The sequence below is a fragment of the Limulus polyphemus genome, unplaced genomic scaffold (assembly GCF_000517525.1).
Source record: "Limulus polyphemus unplaced genomic scaffold, Limulus_polyphemus-2.1.2 Scaffold4935, whole genome shotgun sequence".
Lineage (NCBI taxonomy): Eukaryota > Metazoa > Arthropoda > Merostomata > Xiphosura > Limulidae > Limulus > Limulus polyphemus.
Window position 1 is genome coordinate 27,911 of NW_013670545.1, and position 24,907 is coordinate 52,817.

The 24,907-nt window shown below is 34.4% G+C and overlaps 1 protein-coding gene across 4 annotated transcripts; it reads right to left on the reverse strand.

Annotated features, from left to right (window-relative positions):
• Window positions 1–4,755: 4,755 nt before the first annotated feature.
• Window positions 4,756–24,907, reverse strand: LOC106471881 (transmembrane protein 127-like). 4 transcript variants are annotated; one of them, XM_022400496.1, is made up of 4 exons: window positions 22,242–22,344; window positions 18,946–19,288; window positions 14,279–14,440; window positions 4,756–6,349 (listed from the first exon to the last, which is right to left on the reverse strand). In XM_022400496.1, the coding sequence occupies exons 2-4, from the start codon at window positions 19,274–19,276 to the stop codon at window positions 6,003–6,005; spliced, it is 840 nt and encodes a 279-aa protein (XP_022256204.1). In that variant the 5' UTR covers window positions 19,277–19,288; window positions 22,242–22,344; the 3' UTR covers window positions 4,756–6,002. The 4 variants fall into 4 exon arrangements, with proteins under 4 accessions (XP_022256204.1, XP_022256203.1, XP_013787960.1 ...); XM_022400495.1 differs by lacking the exon at window positions 22,242–22,344 and adding an exon at window positions 24,368–24,606 and having other exon boundaries at window positions 4,757–6,349; XM_013932506.2 differs by lacking the exon at window positions 22,242–22,344 and adding an exon at window positions 24,838–24,907 and having other exon boundaries at window positions 4,758–6,349.

Consider the following 24,907-nt stretch of genomic DNA (forward strand, 5'->3'; position numbering starts at 1 on the left):
CCCCGGCACTGAGCCGAAGCCCCAGATGGTGAATGGGGTCCAGCATCTTCAAGGCCGAGGTCAGGCAGAACCATAGACCAAAGACCCATAATCCAGTTTGGATCAAATCAGGGCACAATAGATCCTGAGCATAGAACATCAATCCGCTCCCCAAGAGTTGGAAGAGAGGACACGGAGGATGTTCAGAGCCCTTGCACACTTAACAAGTAGCTGCTTGATGTACGGAATGAAGCTAAGCTTACGGTCAAAGATAAGCCCCAAGAACTTTGCCTCAGGGACCACACAAATAACTATATCGCTGAGACGGAGCTCAGGATCGGGGTGGAGACCCCGTGGGTGGCAAAAATGCATGCAAACGGTTTTGGAAAAAGAAAATTTGAAACCGTTTGCAGTGGTCCATGTCAACAACCGATTGAGGGCAGTCTGAAGCTGCCGCTCAATAAACCTCATGTTCGTTGACTGACACGAAATGTGGAAGTCGTCAACATAGAGCCCATTTGCAACAGGCGGAGGAAGATTATTAATGATGGCATTAATTTTAACACTAAAAAGTGTGACACTCAAGACACAGCCCTGAAGGTCTCCAAGTTCCTGTGGAATGGAGCGGGAAAGAGTGGAACCCACACAAACTTGAAATCGCCTGTTCAGTAAAAAGTTTTGAATAAAAATAGGTAGATGGTCATGCAACCCATAGGAGTGGAGGTCCCGCAAAATTCCATACCTCCACGTGGTGTCATAAGCCTTCTTGAGATCGAAGAACACAGAAACAAGGTGTTCTTTCTTGAGAAAGGCTTCCCTGATTGACGTTTCAAGTCGAATCAGATGGTCCATGGTGTAGTGCTGTCGACGGAACCCACACTGGGTGGGTGAGGGGAGCATGTTCGATTTGAGGAATCAAACAAGACAAGCATTAACCATCCTCTCTAGAACCTTACAAAGACAACTAGTCAAAGCAATGGGACGATAATTAGAAGTAATCTTGGGATCCTTCCCAGGTTTAGAGAAAGGGCGGACAATAGCCTGGTGCCAAGCATCAGGAAAAGCATGCTCTTGCCAGATCTGGTTAAAAATAACCAGAAGAATAGCAAGAGAGGCAGAAGAGAGATGGCACAACATCTCATAATGAACATCATCAGGTCTGCCCGATGTACTACCAGACCGATGAAGAGCAAATTTGAGTTTCACCAGTGTAAAGGGGCACTCCTCCATGCACCCACCCATCACCCAACCTGTCATTCCGGTACAAAGAAAACTGACGAAAGGTGACTGTATTGGCAGGTTTCAGAAATTTTTCCTGTAAGGAGAGACACACAGGATGATAGGAGTCAATCAAGGCCTTAATGTCATCAAGATTAGAACAAAAACCTCGACAGTACCACTGTATCAAAGTGGTCATTTTTATGTAGGTTTAGGAGAACAGGGTGGAGAACCCTGCAGTTTACAACCACGCCGTTTTTCTTTACTAGATGTAGGTCGATCGACCTTCATGGATCCTGCCCTTGATCGAGCGGGCAGATCTCTGTCATCAGAGTGAGAATCCAATGACTGAGGACGTGATCAAATGATTGCCCGGTATTTAGGGGCCAAAGAAGGACCCGCACTGACACCAGAGGATGGTGCCTGAGGAGGTTGACCCAGGCAGTCACTGGAAGGAATAATGGGGACAGAGATTGGAGTAGATGTAGACCTATCAACTCTATTATCCATGGAGGGCAGAAGACCTCTCACATGGAGGCACGGAAAGGTCCGTCTGCACTCCCACTGTAGCAGTGGAGTGTAGTGCAGTTGCATATGTCTGAGATGTAGTAGGGCAATAGCTTCCAAGCCGCAGGATATGGGATGTTATTAATAGTCTTCAAATGCTGTCCCTCTTTCTCCTCCACCCACATAGGACAAGACCTAAAGTAAGAGGGGTGGGAACCACTACAATTAATACAGTGAGGGTCCAGTTTGCACTCGTAGGCATCATGGTCCTTGCCACCACAATGAGCACACGTCACAGAACCACGACAAGATGTCTTTGAGTGACCGAACCGCTGGCACTGAAAATATCGGAGAGGGTTGGGAATATAGGGCCACACCTTACAGTTCAAATAACCTGCTTTAACAGCAGCTGGTGGACGTGGTGATGAAAACGTCAAAATCAGAACTGAGGTCGGCACCATAATTCCATCTTGACGAGTGGAGTTCCTTCGAACTGCTGAAACACACTGGCTGGAGAAACCAGCAAGGATCTCTGACTCAGGGATAGACTTCAAGTCCCTCTCAACAATAACTCCTCGTGACGAATTCAAGGAAGCATGGGGAGTAACCTCAATGGGTATATCCCCAATGGCCTTTGAATTCGAGAGGAGTTCACTGTGCTTAGTTGTGGATGTTTCAACCAAGATGTCTCCAGAACGGAGCTTCTGAACTGACTTTGGAAAGCCAGCAAGCCCTTCTGAATAAAAAAGGGAGACATTTGCCCTAAAGATTTATCGGACAGTGAATGCAGGATCAGGAAGCAAGGTACAGGTGTACTTTGTGATAGAGACTGCTGGTCAGAGTCTTCTAAGCATGGTCGTTTACTGATTAGCAGATTTTTAACATTTTTTTATTTGGATTGGGGGGATCCATAATTAAGGAGAAAGATTCAGTGCCCACTGGCCCCACCTGCCATGGAGTCCTATGAGGGGATGCACTACAATGTCAAACAAGGTCACTGCAGCAACACCAGGGTTTCGTAAGCACTATACCCAAACACCAGCATCAGACACGATGTCCACAACACCCGTTGAGAATGCCCAACACTGGTACTCAGTTGATCCTAGCCCGAGGGGAATACTAATGGGATCTCATAGAGAAATCCACATAAGGATAAAACTTCAACAGTCAATTTTTTGCAGACTTGTACCAAGTTTTAGATGTGGCAAAAATCATGCATTACCATATAATCCTCAGTTTGATGGTTTAGCTGAAGAGATGAAACAGGTTGTAAAGGGAATGTTTACAAAGTTTATGAAATTAAGCAAACCTACCATACATCCTAATAGCACACTGTGCCACTCAAGAACAACTGCTTGATTGTTTGTTAAATATCCTGGTTTTCAGATGAGAAATACAGCCTCAAGTTCAGGTATACCAACATTCAACAAAGTATGTATGGTGGCTACATTCTGCAATAATTTATGGATATGAATTTGTGCATCAGCCAATGGGTAAAGTAAATTTCATGCAAGACAGCACTCAAATATAAGTTCAAGCATAAGCAGTTTGGTTCTGGCTGGAGTGATAAGTATTTCACATGTCAAGATCTCAATGAAGTGAACTATACACTATAGCTGTCATATCAGGTGCGCAATTGCACTGAACATATTAAGAAGCTGAAACTCTATTTGAATAATGAACCTCTTGAACACTGGTTGCTCCAGGAATTACAGGATAGTGAGGTTGATGACTCTGAAAATTATAAGAGCAGTGTATCACACGAACTCAACCAAGCCGATAAGGAGGAAGATAATAGCAGTACATATCTGATAGCCTTTGAGGAGTCAGATAAGTAAACACACCAGAGTAGAGGTTTAACTTATCTGATGGTTGGCTAAGATGCTAACATATGCTTCTTTATTACTGCGAATGGATCCAAATGTCTGACTAGAAGTTAGGATGGTGCTAAGGATCAGCAGTAGTTCAGTGGGAAGTCTGCAGGCTTACAATGCTAAAAATCAGGTTTTGGAGTACATGGTGGGCAGAGCACAGACAGTCCATTGTGTAGCTTTGTGCTTAGCAACATCCAAAAATTACACAATAAGAGCACCAAAAACAAGTTATGACCCTTACTTTCCAAGATAACTAAAGGGCTTTCACGGTAAAATATCCTCAAGATATTTTGTATTAGCCACTCATGTGCAACAGATAGGATAAGTGTTTTATTGATAAGTCAACAGAGGAAAGGAGGTGGCATTCCATATTTCCTGAGCTGTTGAGTCATATATAATAACAAAACATTTGTGTGGTGTTACACAATACATCACTTCATCTATCAGGTGAGTTACAGCAGAATTTCTGTGGTACAGACAGCACAATATTCACTAGATAAACACAACTGGGATAGCTGAGATCATCAGATAATGTCCTACAACACTGGAGCTTTATACAATAAAGTATATGAAATGAGATGGTATAATTTTTGGATATACACTCACCTTTGTAGTTCTGAAATTATTTAGTGTAACAGTACATCTGCAAGTGATGTAGAAATATCATTATTGAAATTCATCTTTACCATTTCATCTTCTGATAAGAAAAAAAGGGCCATATCAACTCATTACCTGCCCTATTCAACTTTCCAACAGAGGCCACATTAATATGAAATATAAAATGACTAACAAATTAACATGACACTTACCTATTTATTAAAGAAAATAAACCATGACAAAAAATTTCATTTATTAAAACGACCAGTTAATTTATTACATATCTTGTTTTATAATTTTCAATAAAGAAGTCACATTCAACAAGTTATTTGTGAAGTGGACACATTAATTCTATAATTGGCTTGTTTATTTTATTTGTTTATTTGTTATGAATTTTGCACAAAGCTACATGAGGGCTATCTGCGGTAACCATCCCTAATTTAGCAGTGTAAGACTAGAGGGAAGGCAGCTAGTCATCACCACCCACTGCCAACTCTTGGGCCACTCTTTTACCAACAAATAGTGGGATTGACCATCACATTACAAAGCCCCACAGCTGACAGGGCGAGCATGTTTGGTGTAATGGGGATTCAAACCCACAACCCACAAATTGCAAGTCAAGCACCCTAACCACCTGGCCATGCCGGGCCAATTGGCTTGTTCCATTCCTTTAATATTATAAAAGACACTACACTTTTCATCATTTCACATGGTCTATTCTTTAAAAGACCAATTATTTTCTATCCTCTCCCATTATTTTAGTAAAATGGTTGCATTAATGCTTGATTTGATCTTTTCTATCATTTAGTAAAAAGTGCCACATTATTCATTACTTATCCCATTCTATTATTTTTTAAGATACATTAATTGATGGCTTTTGGTTTTGATTTAGTAAAGTTGACACACTTAATTACTTGTCCTGTTCTATTATTTTGTTAAAAATGACATATTAATTCACTCTCTATTCTGCACATTAAATCATTATTTTCCTGTCCAATTTCTTAGTAAAGAAACCACGTTAATTTATTACTTGTCCTGATTATTCTATTGATAAAGAAGTCATATTAAAACATTTCTTCATGTCTTATCCTTTTAGCAAAAGGATACATTAATTCATTAGTAATCCTAGCCTACTACTGCAGTAAAATTCTTTATCTGTTCTGTTCTTCTTCAGTAAAAAGTCAGTTAGATCATTAGTTTCCTGTTCTATTCAAATAAGTATATGAAAAAACTGTAGTCAACAAAATTTAATACAGTAGTACTACGACTTTTATTATAGTTATATAAGCTAAAATTCACACATAACACTCTACTGTATTTAAATATTCCATTCAAATATAACTTTAAAATTAAACCCACATAACATATCATATCATTTTATTAGTTAATTCACAATTTTACATAAAAATTCAAGTTATGAGCATGCCACAAATATAGATGAAACAGATCAAAGCATAACAAACTTCTTAACAATTAACTCTTGATTACGCAGATAATACTTCACCCAACTAATTCCATAACTATATTAGAATTTGCTAGGAACAAATAGTTCATAATTTTACAACACACATATTATAATCTGTTCATGTTCTGTATCTTTCTATACCAACAAGTCATTACTCCAAGTTAGCAAGTAGTGGATACCAAAAAGCTAAAAAAAATCATTTTTGATTTCATACTTTATATTGCCTGATTACTGTACACAGTTGTATACCTTCTAGAACACTGTAGTTTTTAGATAACTGGTTAACTTTCACCTCATACTTTTCATGACTGGAGTTTCCTTATCTTGCATAATAACAGAATTGCAAGGATCATGAAAAGGGACTATGGTGTATAGGGTGGTGGTGGAGGATGGCCTTCAGTTTGATGTAATTCCCTCCTGTAAGGCCATTGTTCTGAATGAGAAACCCTAACCGAGAATGTTTCTGATCCATCATAGTCATCAAGCAGGCCTCCTCCATCTCCACGGTCATCATACAATGGATAACGACGAAGTAAATTAGCTGCTGAGGCAAGGATTGCCACGGCTCCTGCACCAGTAATCAAATAGTAGCTAATATCAAATTTTACTTCTATTTTTGATTCTCTGTCTGTCTTTGTTTTTTCTTCTTGTTGCTCAATAAGCACAGTGCAATAGTAGCACACACCCACTATGGCGACACAAAAAAGAACTGAAATGACAGAGAATGCACAAGTTATTTGTTATAAAACCAAATCCATTTTATTAAATTTATCAACTATACTGCTAAAAATTACAAACAGCAGGTACATTATTAGCATCAAATAAATCTCTGAAACGAATATCTAATAATAAAGGAAACAATGAATCATAATATAAAACTATATTTGTACTATAAAACTAAACAGTAACAGAAAACACAGCTTTAATCATAAAACAAAATCTACATAAGATCAACCACATTAAAGACTCCAATTTCATACAAGGTCAGCAAATATATGCCCATACATTATCAGACATACTGAAAGCTGCTGTGCAGATCTTTGTGTATGTTATATGAAGATGATTTTAGAGCCTCTCCGCACTGTAACAGTCAGTCCAAATATCTTGTTATGCTCTACCCAATAAACACGTATTTTGACAATTCCACCTTGCATGATAATTTCCATCACAAAAGCTTTCCACTTCTACCTGAAAGTCTTCTATAATCCATCTGGCATGAGAGAACAATGGTTTCCAAGCATCTGTTTCAACAGTTCAAAAACAAGGATAGCCATAGGCACTGCATCCTTTAACTTAATGGGTGTATCTTTGTAGGGAATGGCATGTACATCTGTTTCATTCTTCAGGTATGTGACAGTTGAACAAGAGGTATGATTTAAAGCCTTATCTTAGTGAACCTATACCCTGTTGGTCACATTTCCATACATAGCCAGGATTTCTGTGCGTTACAAAGGGCCTGGAATATGGTTTTGATTGTAAGCAGCATTCACATTGACTTATATATATAATCTCCTTATTCCTTACAGTGTCCAGCAATGATTGTGAATCTCTTCAAAAACATTTTGCAATATGTCATGTATCACTTTTGGAAATTCCTTCCTCCCAACTGACTATTATAAAAACAGCACAAGACTTGTTACATTTATCAAGGTGCATATGCTTTGTTGAGTGTCATCATATACAGCCATTTTTCTAGGTACCCAGCTAGGTACCATTCATACAGCTTTCAATAACTGGACTTCCTTCCCTAGATATGCTCTGGTAGATATGCTCTGTGTATAGATGATTTTGTTACTTTTACAAATGTAGATCTTCTTGATTGCATTGCATACTGTTGCCTGTAACACATGGATGGCTTTTGCCATTTGCCACTGACTTTTGTGTTTGTGGATCCTCACCTTTTACAAGATGCCATGCTTTGATTACCAGGGCTGGCATACAACTTGTTGCAGGTCTCTTTCTGGATGGTCCTGTTTCCACAAGTTGATCTATGTTCTTTTGTCTTCAAATGCTATTAAGTGCAAGATATATCCCCATCTTGGAAATACTAAATTCCCAATTTTAACATATCTTTATGATCTGAATGTATGAATATTTTGCACTGGAAAGTGCTGCTGCATATCTGTCCCTAATGGAATAAATCACACTACCTACAAAATGCCAAACAATGTTGAAATGTAATTCTGACACATGCTGTTCCACAGTAACTTTTATATATATAGGCTGTGGTTGTCAAGTAACTAGTTTATTTGAATATTCAAAATCCTTTTAACACAACATACTCAATCCTCTATATAAACATACATACAGCTTTGCACACTATAATTGTTTTGGTGAAGAGCACTTTGATCCCTTTTACAGGGAAGATCTGTTTCAGTATAATGTCTCATACACTAAGCCTTGGAAAAAATAACATTTAAGTTATTAATGTTATGTGAATAAGAAGAAAAAGTTCTTACCGTTAAGTGTTAACAATCAATATCATATATATTCAAAACAAAGATATGTGTATTTAACCCTAAAATTGTGAGTCAATCATACAGTATAGAAATTGCCATTTTTTGGTGGCAACTTTTGCAAAATTTAGGGTTACATCTCTTCCTTCAAAAAATGCAAGAGTACTCCCCAAATGTTCTTTTGGTAATGGTAAAAGGTATTTCCAAAGCAATATTACTTTGCTTAGGGCCATTCTATTTTGACCTTGATTTGCAATGTAAAAATGGTTTTCAACATGTTCATGACATCTGGAATGCTTTTTGCTTTAAGTAGACAAAAAAAAATTCTATAAGCTATTTCTTATGGCTTTAATTGGTTGAGGCCTGATCAATCATATCTAAGCCTGTCAATCTCTGAATGATCTGAGACAATGAAAGTGGTTACAATGAGAAAAACAAAGTATTTTATTCTTACTGTTTCTTCTGCTATACAATTTTCTTGTTACCTTTTGATTTTATTATAATGTTCTTGGATGACCACTCTTTCTCATCATTTTAACACTTTAACAACGATGCACTTTTTAAACTCCTTTCTGCACATGTTACTGAATTACACTCAAAATTTAATTAAACCACTTTACTATCAATGTATTTTAATGAAATTTTTATAAAGTACATTATAGTTCAAAGTTTTATATTATCTTAGTTTTTATTCCTTTATTTCAAAAGAAACATTGAAAGCAATAATGAAATCCCTCAGTTGTGTGTCACATGACGTACGAGCTATAAACAATGTTAAAATTTAGTGAAATATAGCTTGAAACATAATTGGTATTTATGTACATGTAAGTCTAGACAAGAACATAGTTTACTCGTTCTTTTGACATGTACGTTTCAAAGTTCTTTCACTGAATGTGACTGAAACAAGAAATAAATTTTGTCAACCCCTGACAGATGCCATGCCCACCTTCTATAAATAACATTGAACTTTAGAAGTTACATGTACTTTCAACATGTACATGTTTATGGTCATTAGAAAGAGTTCCTTTCACACTATAATCCAACAATAGTTATTTTGAAATTGGCACCAAATTGTCATCCTCAGGTAGATGTAACTGTTCGTACTATTGTTGGCTGCTTTGTTCATGACAGCACTTCAGTTGTTTATTACCTAAATATTTTATAGTTAGAAAGACAGTTAAATTGTTTCTAGGTTTTACTTTTACATTTCAGTTAATTATGTATTATTTATGTTTTAAGATTCATATTTGAAAGGTTTAATAATTCTGTAAAATAACCAAAGCTTAGACTCATTCTGCAAGGCTTACATTAGCAAGCATGTATAAAAGATTTTGCAAAGTTATCTCTGCTGTTCATAATTCTATTGCCCAAGGGTACCCATTAATGTGTGATGAGATAAATAATCAACAGTAAAAAATAGGAAAGAAAAATAAAACAATAAAAATAAACTGTGACTGAAAAGGTAAAGATGTGAAATTATGCATATAACCCAAAATAAGATATTTTAAGATTATTCAATGAAGAATTAAAGGTATGTACATATTTCTCTTTCTTAATTCTAAGCATTTCATTGCACTATATGTTGATGATAATAGCTAGAGTTAGTGATATGGTAGAAAAAAATGGAAAATAAAACAAACATTTACCTTAAAAACTTATAATATTCATTTAAAAGGTTCTAGAGATCATGCAAGTGGAATGTGAAAACTGTAAGATAATAAATAGTATTTTTATACTCAAAATGAAAATCACCTTGCAGGTGAACTATTCAGAGTCTGAATGCAAATAAGTACATTAAATAACAAATATTTATTAGAAATGGTAGAAAAAAATGAAAATTAAATATTTTATTTTTCTCAAATTACATACTTTTATAAAAGTTCTTGTCAAGTTTTAAACAATTTTATCCACTACTTTTGTTACTGGAACAAAGTTTAATGAGAATTACATAACATGGTTCTCTCTAAAGCACATTGTCATTTCAGGATTAACTTCAACAGGAATCCCATCATGACTGTATCCACATACTTCCAACCTTGCACTTACAACTGACACTATTGTAAGAGTAACTTTCAGATATTTGCCCAGTGTATATAGTCTATTAAGTACCAAAAACAGGTCTTCTGTAGGTAAATTATTTTAAAAATGATAATAGACTTTTACCAAAATCTTAACACAATTAGAGAAAGTATTCATTTTTCAAATGAAGAGTTCTCTACAAGAAGAGAACAAATGAGAACAAAAGGTATTCTGTTTCAAAGCCTTAATACAAAATTATCATTTAAAGGTAGTTTTAGTGCTTTTTTTTTATCATTTACTGGATACTGTGATCACCAAAAACAGCTACTAATTTCTGTACAATTGACTCCCAAGATAAAAGTTAACTAGTACTTTTGCAGTTTTGAAACCATTAATCAAAATAATATGCCCAATATTTAAAATAATTTTTGCAATGCACATACTTATATTTGAAAATTAAGTAGGTGAAGCCTTATGCTGAAAAAAAAAATGGGTCTGTGAGAAGAGATTTCAGACCTGGTTTATTTCTGTTGGTTATGTCTGATGTTAACATTTTCCAACACTGCATATCTCCACTCACAATTTCGAAATTCAGTTGTGTCCTGTATATGCAGAATTTTTCACTCATCACTAGTCTTGAGGCTCCCACCTAAATCTCACATTTCCACATGATATTTCTGATTTGTTACATACAAATGAGCATCCACTAATAGGAGTGCACTTTCTTAGTGCAGCTGACTCCCTCTATACTGTTTGTTCAATCATCACTTCAACGTTAGGCATGAAAAGATGCACCAGAAGTGGAGAGGAAGGGTGGGAGGTGTGAGAGGAGGTATTTATCAGAAATACATTTCTAGAGTTGGAAAATGTTAAATGTCGATACAAAATGAAACCTCCTCTCACATATAGCTATAATTCCACATTGAAGTGGTGGAGGGACTGGTGCAAAATTTACCTATGTGTAGTGTGCCTAAGGCATGCCATATCACACATGGTGGGTCATCTCCAATTCAAAACCAGGAGGCCCCAGGAATGTGTCATCCAGGCCACAATAGGAGGAAGGTCCCCACCATCTTTACCTCAAACCCAGTGAAGCAGAATATGAATTTATCATCCGAACGGCAACTGAGTAGACTTATATTGGCTGGTCCTGTGTCAATCCAACACCAGACCACCCATGAACTCGACATCCAGGCAGCAGTAGTATGGAGAAAAGCCAGTCTAAGGAGTGAACTGTACTACATGGATAGAACATCACTGCCTTACGCTTTACTGAGTGGAATCAGTCCCACTAAGGAGGCAGTCTCCATGGTCCACCACCCCAGCAGCTAGAAAATGGTAAGTGGCTAGGACTTCCATGCTCCACTAGAAGAAAAAAGGGGGATGAAAGTGCACTGGGGAGCCAGGAGGAGCACATCACCATAAGAAAAGTTGACCATAAAAACCCTATTTTTTAAAAGCATCACAGCATCAGGTTCTAAACTAGACAATGGGCAGGGATCCCCTGCTTGCTTTACTCATGATAGGTCCATGAGTGGGTACAGTCTGTATTGAGCCTTATTTAAAAGAATGAGCTCTACGAGGATACCTCAAGAAGACTTGTAACATCCCATTTCATGAGTAAGTGCTATATCATGCTTTTATGGCCCTACACTGTGCAGATTTTGGATAAATGTTCCCTGGCAGGTAACACTTGCCACTGAGTGGGGTCCTGTAAAGCATCGGAGGGCCCTATAAAAATACGATAAAAAGAAAGAGAGCTTATCCAGTAAGAGGTGTAAAGAATAAAAGAAACAGGAAACAAGGGTGAAGTAGTGGAAAAATGAAGGGTTAGGCCCTCTGAAGAATATGCTACACCCAATGATCGGCCACAAACAGAAGTCAAAGATCCACAAATCAAGCTAAACAGGACTCTTACTGTCCCTGAAGCTAGAGGACAGTCACCTCTGAGACTGATGAAAGAATGTTGATGCACATCCTCAATATATGACTCAAGAGAATTAGGAACTCCACTAAAACCACCCTGGTAGGGAAAAGAAGCCAAAAGAAGGTCTCTGAGATAAGAGGGAGGCAAATTCACCTGAGCAAGAAGGGTGTTCCTCCCAACAGATCCTGGCAACAGAGCAACCAAGTAAGAAGTGAAGGAAGAGGAAAAACATAAGTCAGACAAAGGGGTTGAATAAAGAATGCAAGGAGAAGAATCATACAGATTTGGAAAAAGTATGTAAGAAACCTGAGAAATTATATCCAAGAAAAAAGGGAAGGCCTAGAAAGGTCAATGACAGTAGTTGTAGAAATATTGACAAAGACAAGAGGTCGGAAAAGGCTGTCAAAATCCTTGTCTTCATGAACTGGATTCAGAAGTTGAGGAATATCTATTTCTTGCTCAAAAGAAGGTCCAGGCTGAATGAAAGATTCAATCTCCCATCATTGAATAGTCATCACCTCTTTCATGTTGTCCCATGCCATACAAAGTGGAAGTGACATTAACTTGAGAATTCATAATGTGGAAAGAAAAGGGCCCATAAAATGTGCACTTGCAGAAGTATTTGAAAATGAAGTTGTAATATTAAAGTTCAAAAATAAACATTCCACTACAATGGTTTCCATTTGAGTAGATAAATCTACAAGAAAAATACCAATTTCAATAAAGCTCGTAAGGAAAAAATATGTATACAGCAGTCAGATGCACCAGGAGAGTGTGTGTTGTACTCCTACTTGGTGGAGGATTGTCACATTCTCATTTGCATGTAACAACACAGTAATATAAATAAGTTTTGGTGGGAGCCTCAAGGCTAGTGGTGAGTGAAAAAGTTTGCATATAGAGGGCAGCACTGAATCAGGAAAGCTATATGTAAGAAGAGGGTACATATCATATCAGAATAGACATTTTGAAAACAGCTTAATTTTTCACCTTTGTAACCTAGTGAGAAAAAAAATCAATGTGTTGTATCACACATGCTGTTATAACTGTCAACTAGAGATCTTGGCAGTCAGGTAGGTCTTATTGACTAATGAAATGGAGAATGAGTATACAATATCTGTTAACTGTTATACTATACACTAGATTTTGGCAATCAGGTTTAGGTCTTATTGACTAACCAGGAGGAGGTGAGTTTACAGTATTAAATGTCTGTTAATTCTAGCAACTTAAATGTAGAGAATGTTAGTACCTGACAGGTGTTACTAATTAACGAATAGAAAAAAGCACCATGCTCATAATAATATATGTGTACAAACTGAGGCACCTGTCCTATGTCTGGGGCATAGGGATTGAATGTAAGGTGTAAAGTAATAAATTAAATCAAGAATATGTATTTATATTCATAATTTATTTCCCAAATAATTCACTTTACAACTTTTTTTATTTTACACCTACTTTAACCCACATTACAGAAATGGTGTTACAATTACTCTACTTTATTACTTTTACTAATCCCTCTCTACAGCTTATGTTTGTTGATACTCTGAGTGCTTCTTGATAGACCACATTAGAAGTTTTCTTCCTTCCTGGGCCAAAATAGCAAGATTTGTTGGTGATCTTACTCATGAAAACCAAACACAGAAATGTAAAAAGCAAAGGGTTTTCAGATGTAGTCTTGCCATTTTAAGGGTCTGACTGTGCTTTCGTTGCCATTTTTTCCTGGTAAAAATCTGTTTGATATTCTTAATGAAAAACATAATACTTTCCATGAAAAATTTGTCTAAGACTGTGGGGTCATTAACTAAACAAACATATTTTTGCTGTGGACATGGCCCAAGGTGGGTGGGGTAATAATTGGCCTATGACATACCCCTTGGTCCAATATATCATCCTATCAAGTCTGGTTGAGATTGGTCCAAGGACCAGTCATTTATGGCCTCTTTAGTAATCTTTGGGGTAATAGTCTCTTTCTCTATATATAATAATAATAATACAAACTAACTTCATAAAAGTACAGTAGTAAATAAGTCTTACTGTTTAACTTTGTTTGTAAATAGTTAGCGTGTGAGTAGCAAATGTCCCTATAAGGTTTGTCACAGTTACTTATATGCTTTTTGGTCAAAAATGGAAACCAAATTGCAATATAACTGTATAATTTATAGTCCTAAGCTAAGATATATAAAAAACAAACATACAAGTTACTGTATGAGACCCAACAGTTTGTCCTACATAAACCTACCTGTTATAATGCTTCCCACAGCATTTCTTCTAAAAGCCTTTAGCCACTTGTTTACTACACCAAGAGTATCAAAGAAGAACTGTACGAGACTGAATAATATAGCCAAGAAGGTGAAGGCAATGTTTGTTCTCAAAAGGCAAATCACAGTAGAGGTAACACATCCTGCCAAATCAGAAATATAAGGAAACACAAGTAACTTTCAAGTACTTTTACAAGTGAATACAAGGTACATTAACAAGGAAATATCATAAACAAATTAGCACTACTATTATTTTTATTACAATTTTCATAAAAATACTCTGAGGGCATCCCTGAATGTTCAGGAAATAATAAATTTCTACATTTTAAATATCATTAAATGACTTTTGTTATCTTGTATATCCGAATACCATTTTGATATAATCTCCATATAAAGATATTTTATTGAAATGTATCATCAGACGGTTAATCTTAATAAGTTATACATACACTTTACATGCATTAACAACATAACAAATGACTTTTGACTTCTGTTCCTGCTCTAAAAGATTTAGAAAATTCCCCAAACTCCTAGCACTAAAAATAAAAAAAATTGGTTTTACAAAACAAAAACTGAAAAACAATTTTGTACAATCTACCTGCTTTGACCTCTTTTTTTAAATTTTTTTTTCAATGATAACTGTATTATTAGCCACGGCGTAGTGGCTCACAGAATGGTTCTGAGTTTGTTTCTTTTTTAGTACAAACTTTTAGTTCATAAATCCCTTATCCTTGACCAATTGGAGATCTAATTACAGTTTTGGACTCATGAAGTCAAACACTTTCAACTGATGTATTTAACCATGCCCAAGGTCTCATAGATTAACTTACTCTAATCCTGCCTAAAATAATTTCAAGTGCTGTGGCTATTCAGGATTCCCTCTTGTTTTTAGCCTAAAACATGTATTTTGAAAGTTCAAAAATGACCTAAAAGCTTTAGATTTTGAAACTTTACCAGGAGTGAAAAAAAAAAAAAGTCTTTGCAGGAGGTTTCAGTTTTATGTCATTTTTTTTAACTTTTACAATTACTTCATTATGATCCAAGATGGCATCTTACACATACTTGAAAAGGACACATTTTAAATGATGGAACATAATGTTCTTTGGCAAAATTACAAATGAAATACATAATTAGACATAAAGTATGAAGATGGCTTTAATGGGTAGTGAAAGAAACTATATTAAAATGTACAATGTTTCGACAAGCTTATGTCATCACCTGGTGATGACATAAGCTTGTAAAAACATTGTAAATTTGTAACAAAGTTTTTTTCACTACCCCCTTTAAGCTGTCTCTAAACATATTTTCTAAAATGCGAGTTCCTCATCAAATAATTAAGCTTTATAAAAATCTTTCAGTCTAAGAAAGAGGGAATAACTGGCATTAAATAAGACCTAAGTTAAGTTTTTACTTACTGTTTTGCTTACATTATTGCCACATATGAATGTCTAACTATGACTAAAATTTTATGTATGGATGGGAGAGAAAATATCACTCATGACCTTGTTAATACAAATAACATGTAGATGAAGTGTATCACAGATACCCTTCTGGTGATATATTTTAGAAAAGTTTCACTTCTCTCAGCTCTACCAATAGAGGCAACAGCATTAAATGCACAGATCAAATCCACAGTAAGACATTAGCACTATAATTCACACAACATTGCCAAAGCTCTGAAAGTATCTAACACTTTGTTTTATCTATTTTTACTATGAAAATACACAGGTATAAGTAAGAAACTTTGTTATGATTTATAATTAGATAATAATGAGACTTCCAATTAAAGATTTTATACATGCTACACTGCATGTTACAGCAAAGCCTTCAATTTGTTACAATATTATTAATACCACCAATAATTATTATACAATTTTTTGTAAGCATCCACTTCTTAAATTAAAAAAAACACACTGTGATTAACTTTTTTTTGCCTCATGTTAATACGTAACTACCAAGACAGTAAATTTTACAGCTTTTTAACAGAAATCAAAATATTTTACAAATTCTTTGTCCTGCTCTAAAAGTGAAAGCTACTAGAGATGTTGTGAGAAACACTCTTGTTAGGTTTATTTATTCTTTTAAAATGGCATAACTCTGACATTATTATTGGTCAAAAGTTCCTTGATGGACATGAATTTTAATTCCTTTCAAGAAAATGATGCAACAATCCACCAAAATTGGTTTAAGAATCATCAAAGGATCTCAATGTGACTAAGCATTTTTGTGATAAACTTGAGCATCATATTTGCTACCATAATCTTGTTCTAACATCTGTGAACTGACTGCTGACCATACTCCTAATGAATGGACAGTTTGTGGGATCTACGCTTCATCAAGTTCAGGATATTATTGTGGTAAAAAAAACCAATATTACTTGAAAGAGATACTAATAAAGTAGTCAGACAGAGTAATTAAAAACAAAAGACAAATTATAATGGGCAACAAAAAATTTGCTCCTGAAGAAAACTCAAGTGATTCAAGGTAATTTGATGGTGCTGATATGAAAAATGTAGTCAGAATTTGTCCATCACCTCTATAGTTTGAGGTATTGTAATATCTCAATATGTTATCAGCACTATGTGAAGTACCATGCAATCAACTCAGTACAATAGATTTGTTGCTGTGAAATTAGGTTTACTTGGACAGTTTAATGGATAAAAGGCATACATTTTTGATAACATCAAACATTGACTGTATTGTATAGGTGTAAAATTCCAAATATAATGTTTCTATATGCTAATCATTAGTGATATAATTGTAGTGAATTGCACCACTTTTGCTTCATTCCCATGCTCACCTGCTCTGCCCTGGAATCACAAAATCCATATGTGCTCAGTTTGCTAGAAAATTCAAGAAGTCCCTCGACTGAACATAAAATGGGCAGAGTCAGACACCTCTCACTCATTCAGTTGGTTATTTGGTATCACTCCACGCACAGTCAAAACAAAGTCCGATCTTCTTTCTTGCATCATACCCACGATACAATCAAATTCTCCAATTTTTTTATTTATTTTTTTTTTATCTTTTAGACCCTTGTTCTGTACACATAAATTCTTTCTATTTTTCAGAAAATCATATGAAATGTTGGCTGCCTTTAGTTCAAGTAAAGTCCAAAAGTGCAAAAATCACCCAAACAGTTTCTGCTACATCTTCGGAAGTATATTACATTTTCACGAAGGAAAAACATCACACACAAGGGATAGGTAGCTTACTACCATTATTTTGTGTGTAAAATTGGTGCCCAATAAAAACATTGGACTCCACATGTGTGTTATCCAGTTTGCACATCTGGATTGACACAGTAGCTAAACAAGAAGAGAGCCAATATGACATTTGCTATTCCCATGATATGACCTGAGCCCAAAGATCATCTAACTGACTTATTTTTTGCACGACTAATGTTTCTGGATATTCAGGCAAAATAAACAATACATTAAATATCCAAATATGACATCTGAAGTGAAACCAATATCTCATGATGATGGTCTTCCAGTGCCCACATTGATCAAGAAACTGAAGTTATCCTGTGAAGAAGACAATGAATCATCTTGATTTAGTAATTCCATTCCTGTGGCATCTCAACATAAACTGCCTCATCTGATCACACAAGAAGAGCTAAATGATCTGATTCATGACTTGTCTCTATCAAAGTAGCATGGGGAACTTCTTGGCTCTCATTTACAGCAATGGAATTTATTAACTCCAAGAATAAGAGTTTCAATTTACAGAAGTCGACATGCAAAATATTTTGTGTTTCCGTACAAGTGTTGATGAACAAGTGGAAGAATTAGGTACTGAACATCATCCTCAAGAATGGAGACTTTTTTATCGACTCATCTAAAGTTAGTCTGAAAGATGTACTTTTGTACAATGGAAACACTAAGCCATTGATTCTTGTTGCTCATGCTGTGAATATGAAAAAACTTATCAAAGCATGCAGATTATGCATTCCTAAATTCAATTTTCAGTGAATAAAGTTATTTTCATGATATATAAGAACATTTTGAATAAATTTATCATAACTCGAAAATTAGAGGTGATCAGTAACTTTCAACATGATTTTTAGAATCTGCATCATCAAATTATTCAGAAACATTTGCATTTTTTTCTAGTAGTAGAGAAAATTTTTTGTTGTTGTCCAGTGTTGTGTATTCAGTATTTTGAAAGCCAAGACATATTTCTATAAGAAAAGTAGAGAAAACAAATGTTATCATAGTTAAGATTTTCCTATTTACCTAAATCTACTTCTCATTAGTAATAAATGATGGATACATAATATTTTGAAGCTATATGTCCTTATATTTAATCTAAAATACTACATAACATTACTTCTATGTTATGTGTATGAACATACTTCTCATACTTGTATATGCAGAAGTGATATTAGTGTTATGTTACAAGATAATTATTCCATATAATGATACAAGAGCTCAAGAAATGCAGTTATATAGTATATTCTCATATAAAAGTGACAAAATATCAGTATTATCATTTGCTTTATACACTATGGTAGAAATACTCATGAAAAAAACATGCATCACTATTATATGTAATTTTACAAAAAATAAAATAATGATAAAATACTGGTACCATACTGTTACATATAAAATACATCATTCATAAATTAATAAAAGCAATAAAGTACCTGTATTAGGTCTATATAAGGTAGATGTTCCTTGTTTTGAAATTGGGTAACCCTGATGTGATATTTCAGTATGATGAGATGAGAAAAATTCCTGAACACCAATATATTTCCCATCACATTCTCCACCTTTCAAATAAAACCAGTGAGGCTGAGCCAGTGCTGTGGCTAGTGCTGCTATCACGACAATACTAAAGGCTGCAGCAATAATGTTACGTTCTCTTTCCTTAAGATGCCATTGGCGTCTTAACCACAAGTGGCTTGGAGCAAGCCCATAGATATCTGTTATATCTCGTAGGACTTCCCTATTCATGTGGTATCTTCTAGAATCCATAAGAAATATATGCTGAAAAGCAACAAAAATTGAAGTATTACTCTCTTTCACTATATGTATATATCTAAAATAAGATAGGATATGTGAGGGTAAAAAAAAAGACTTTTGTAACAACCATACACAAAGAGTACTTAAATGTAGATCACATACTTATTTTATTACTGCCTTCCTTTCTTTTAACTCGTTATTATAGGTTACATTTATTATCTTACTTTACATCTAGTAAGGAACAATGCAGTTTGTAACTTTAGAAGAACATCTGCAAGTATTGGAAGAATTAAAAGCTATAAGCTATCTCACTAAACACACCACATAATTACAATTTTACATACAAGCATGAAAATGCTTAATTCATTGATTGCAGCTGCTCAAAATATGCATGGAATTTTTGCAAGCCCTATACTGTATATGGCACTCGCATCCAACTGCCAGAGGCAGAATGTACCCTATACGGTGAATCAGCAGTCAATGGGTTAAATTACATTGTAATTCCAGATTTATCATATATTTAATTTAAATATAATGGATATGAGACCAGTATACATTCAAATAGTAGATTACGTAAAATCTAAAAGTAAAAGCTAGATTTCAGAAACATAATACAGGTCAACTCTAGATCATTCAAAAGTTCTTTCCTCTGCATGTATTCACTTGAGCACAAGAACTTATCTGACACCTATTAATCTATTTAAAACAGTTAAAAAATTTTTTAAATCTTATGAAGTTAGCTTGATTTTATTCATAACACTAATTATCTTTAGTCAAATAAGTTTTCCTGATAACTTTCACAAAGTAGTTGCATGAATGTTTTTAAAGAACACGTTAATAAATATCTGATTATAAATGCACCTCAAAGAAAAAGCACTATGATGTAGGAATTTGGACCCTCATTTTGGACAGTTACTATATTGTAAATGGAATTACAATTCCTCATTTATGATTACATTAAAGGTTGTAGTTGTGTTTTGTAATATTACTTACATTATAAATGATATCTATGTCTTCCCGAAAACAAATAGTTTTTACAAAATAGTTTTATTAATGTTTTTAAAGTATACGTATCAATAAATAATCTGATAATTAAATGCACTGCAAAGGAGGGATGCTATAAGGCTGGAATTTGGCTCCCATCTCTCATTTTAGTGAAACTCTCTTGATATCTATTTGCCATTATATGCTAGCTAACTACAGTACTTATTTTAAGGTTAGGTTAGGTTAGGTTTAGGTTAGGTTAGGTACCTGAAAAACTTAAGTTAAAACATGGAGACCCTCAGACTATTAAAGTAATCACATTGACATAGTGAAGTCTATCAGATTAACATTATGGAATCAAAGAAAGAGTTATTACAAAAAGAACAAGATATATTTGATATGTTTTCATACCACATATGCACATTTTATATACAAAGTCACTATCATATTTTGAGCATATTAATCACAGTCATTGTCGGAACTACTTCAGATACAAGTAACATCAATGACATTTTCTGAGACCTTAAGATGGTATATCAATGGTCTAACTGATGTATCTTGCATGCTCAAAGTACCATAAAAAGAGATACAACATGTCCACGCCACCCTAGGTCTACCCTTACAGAAGAAAACCTCATAAAATCTGTCCTGATCCACGTGTTCCACAATGTACAACTTGGCCTGTTTAGCTGACACCATATTTGCGAGTGTATAAGATGACCCTGGATTGTTTGAGGGAATTAAGTGCATTTCTTTGAGGTTTGGTGTGTAGGATAACCTTTATTGTGAAGCAAGTCTAGAATGAAACTTTTCTAAAGAAATTCTTAGAAGTTATTTTTAAACTGTGCTAACACTTGCTTAGGGGTAAACAGTACAACCACAAGTGTAATTTTTTTTATGTTCTTTAAATGCTACAGACAATGCAGCATAACTTAAGTCACAAACATGTAATGAACAACTTTACAAAGTTTTCGTCACAGTTGAACTCTTTTTTTATTACAAAATATACAAAACCTTAAGATATAGTGATCTACTATAAAAACATGTTTCCAAAATCAGTGTACGTTATAGAAACTAACTGTTCTTTGATGAAACGTTAGCAAAATTCTCTTGATTAACTGTAACTTCTGGTTATGAAAAATCAAGACAAATGATTCAATTACATATACGTTACTATAACACAGTAGGTGGCACAATGTCAACGCACTTACTCAAAAAAGCAAACAAAAGTAAAAGAACAACATAGTTTTGACTAACTATGCTATTAACCAGAGAGTTCTTACTGGAACTCTTATCTTTAAACCCGTGTATAAGACGAAGGGTAAAATCAGACATTGTTTTAAGAGTAAAAGTATCATCTTATACACCAGCAAATACAGTACACACCACTGCAGAGGTTACTGTATTGCAGAGGTCGTGTATCATTTGTTTATATACAGGGTTGTTGCTCTTTTGGACACAACACTGCTGACAAGATCACAGTTTTTTTTTATCAACACACGATTGATTTTTGCCATGTTACAGAAACATCTAAAACATTATACAAATGTCTAGACTCTAGAGTATCTCCCACAAGATAAATTTTTAAGCCATAGTTTAAGATAGCACCAAGCTCAGTTTCAAGCATTGGATCAGCAAATCACAGTGATGGTGTCAAATTATAGCCAACACTGCATGATTGCAAATCTTATAGCTACTGCAGATAGAGTAGCCATCCTTGAAGTTGACTATAAGGAGTGGCAATAATTGTGCGAGCAGAAGATGGTGAAACTTATGGCAATTCTAGTGAGGCAGAAATTTTGTAACAATATATTTTATTTAGAAAATATTTTGTTTCAGATAAAAGTATGCAGCAGCGATGGCTCACTGGAGTTTAGGGTCATCACAGGGAAGAAGGTCATAGAAGTGTCACGACTCAAACTCCATCAGAAATGGAGGAGGAAAGTTATATTAATGTAATTAATTCATAATTGTTAACTAACATATTTCTGACCTCATGGAGTGTGCAGAATGTGGCTCTAAGAGGAAATCTGGCTAGCTGCAGCAAAACTGTGACCTGCCTTATTATGCCCAGTGAAGAGAAGGGGTAGGGAATATAACAACTATAAGAAATATTAAAAATGCTTATATTTATACTTATGCTATTATATTATGACATATTGTCTTATATTTGCATTGATTAGATATGCATGCATCTATACAACTTGAAAAATTCATATGGCTATCTACATATAGGGCTTTATAATTTCATAAAACTATAAATCCTGCATGTATCTATATATATAGATATAAATACTAGCCAAAATGCACTGCATAGGCATGCATGTATAAAACTCATGCGGTTAAAAAATCCAGTCCACACACCATTCCAGTATAGTTCAGTACTCCCTCCAATTAAGCATTTACAGACTCGCTATAGGGTATAAATATAGTAGCTATATACAGTTTACAAGCATATACACAACGTGTGGTATGTTGATCACCATGCATCATACTGACCATACATGCAGTACCACTATCAATGATAACATTGTGGCAATGATAGCAGGAGCAATAGCCATCCAATCTGCATGAAGGCAATCCGAAGGTTGTCAGTGTTTCTCCGAGAGAGAGCATCATACACAAACTACATATTTCATTAATCTAAACTGTTTGAAATAGGACAATATTGCTATTATACAGACTTATAGACATATAAACACTAAAGAAACAAGATTACTAAAAATTGTTAATATAAAAAGGGGGAATAGGGATTTAAATAAAAATACAAAAACAAGATAAGTAGCTTAAAGTGAAAATGCAATCACAAAAAAGGAGAATAATCAAGCTTAAGGTTTTAGACAGTGTTGACATTATTTCCTCATGCTACAAATCCCTATTTTGACTCCATGTCTAAAATCTGTAATATTTAGGAGCTTGTTTGTTTACTTTTTTACAGTTGTATTCTCACTTTATGCTACCTATCTTGTTTCTATATTTTTTAGATCTCTATTCCTTCTTTTTAAATTAACAATTTTTAATTATCTTGTATCATCACTTATATCATCCAGAAAGCATTAAGAGTGCACACACAATTTGTTTATACTCATATATACTTGGACTGAATAAAGGAACCACAACAGCCATTTGAACATGTCTACAACATGAGACTGTCCATTCTAATCACTATCACCAAAATAAACAATAAAAGCTTATAATTCACTAAGAGCAAAACAAATGAACCAAGCTGATTTTTGCAACAAGAGAAACATAGATACGCATAATTATATAATAGTAAAGAAATAGTTTTTGTTCTGGACTGTGATCATGGTTGATTTTTATATTAAAACAGATGCAAAACAATTAGAATTTGGGTTTTCTATGCAACATGCTAATTTGACACTCAATAAAATAAGCACTTTCACCAGCATTACTCACTAATTTATGAAACCAACACACTGGTACTCCTATTTCAAGCAATTGTTTGTTCTTCAAAATAATTATATTTTGACAAAACTCTGGGGCCAAATCCAAACTTTATAGTAAATTTCAACTGGTTGAAACCTAATAATAGCAGTAAGCTAGTAACTTTATTAGTTTATAGTTAAATGTGAGGACACAATTCTATGAGTAACTGATATTTACAAATTCTCACTTACTGATGATCCAGTAATTAGTAAGTCATTACTTGAACATACACTGCTTTATCATCTTGTAATGTATTACTGGTCGAAACAATATCAGAGTAATTCATTAGTTTTTGGTTTACTACCATGTGACGTTACATAATCAATCAGAACATTTTATCTGTCAATTGTAAATGAAGACAGTTTTAAGAATTTGTATTAAGAAATAGTAATAAACTTCACCAATAATAATTTACAACATCCTTATTCTTCTGCTGAAAAACTTCAGCATCACTATGACTGAGGTCAAATATATAACACTACATTCATTAATTAACAAATACATTATATTCACACATTAGAATGACACTGTAGTTTCATTTACTAACACAGAATTACACTGTCGTTATTACCGCCAAGGACTTTCTCACTGCTGTGAAAAAAAGTAATATCCGACTTTTTAGTATACTACATATGCTTATAATCATAAAGTAAAGTGTTATATAAAACTTACCGTTTGGGCATATCTCTAATTTCTAACTGTTACTGTGAAGCAGTTATAAATATATAAAGATGATAAACTACGCCCCTTGCAACTGCCCAATAACGTTATTACTAATATTAGTAGTTTCGACAGACTAACAATAACGACAGTTAATAAATCTAGTGTTTTGCTTTGTAATATTACTAATAAATTTCACTCCGAATTTCCTGAGTCAAATTTCAAATTCGAAAGACAGGTCAGCTTAACATTATGATTAACAAACTTACATTTACAAAGTTAACTTACCAATTACACAACTATGATTCACGAAATTAAAAAAAAATATTATACGCACGCCATACAAAATCACTTAAACATTTATTCGCAAGTTAATTAAACTATTATAATATTTCTTATAAAAATACCAATAAACAATTGTATCACTTCCAAAATACTGTGAAAGTTACGTGTTATATATGTTATAAATATAAGATATTTACAATTGCCAAGCCTAGCCTCCTACACTAGATCATTTCCTGTCTATCACAGCCCTCTTTCGAGTATTTTACT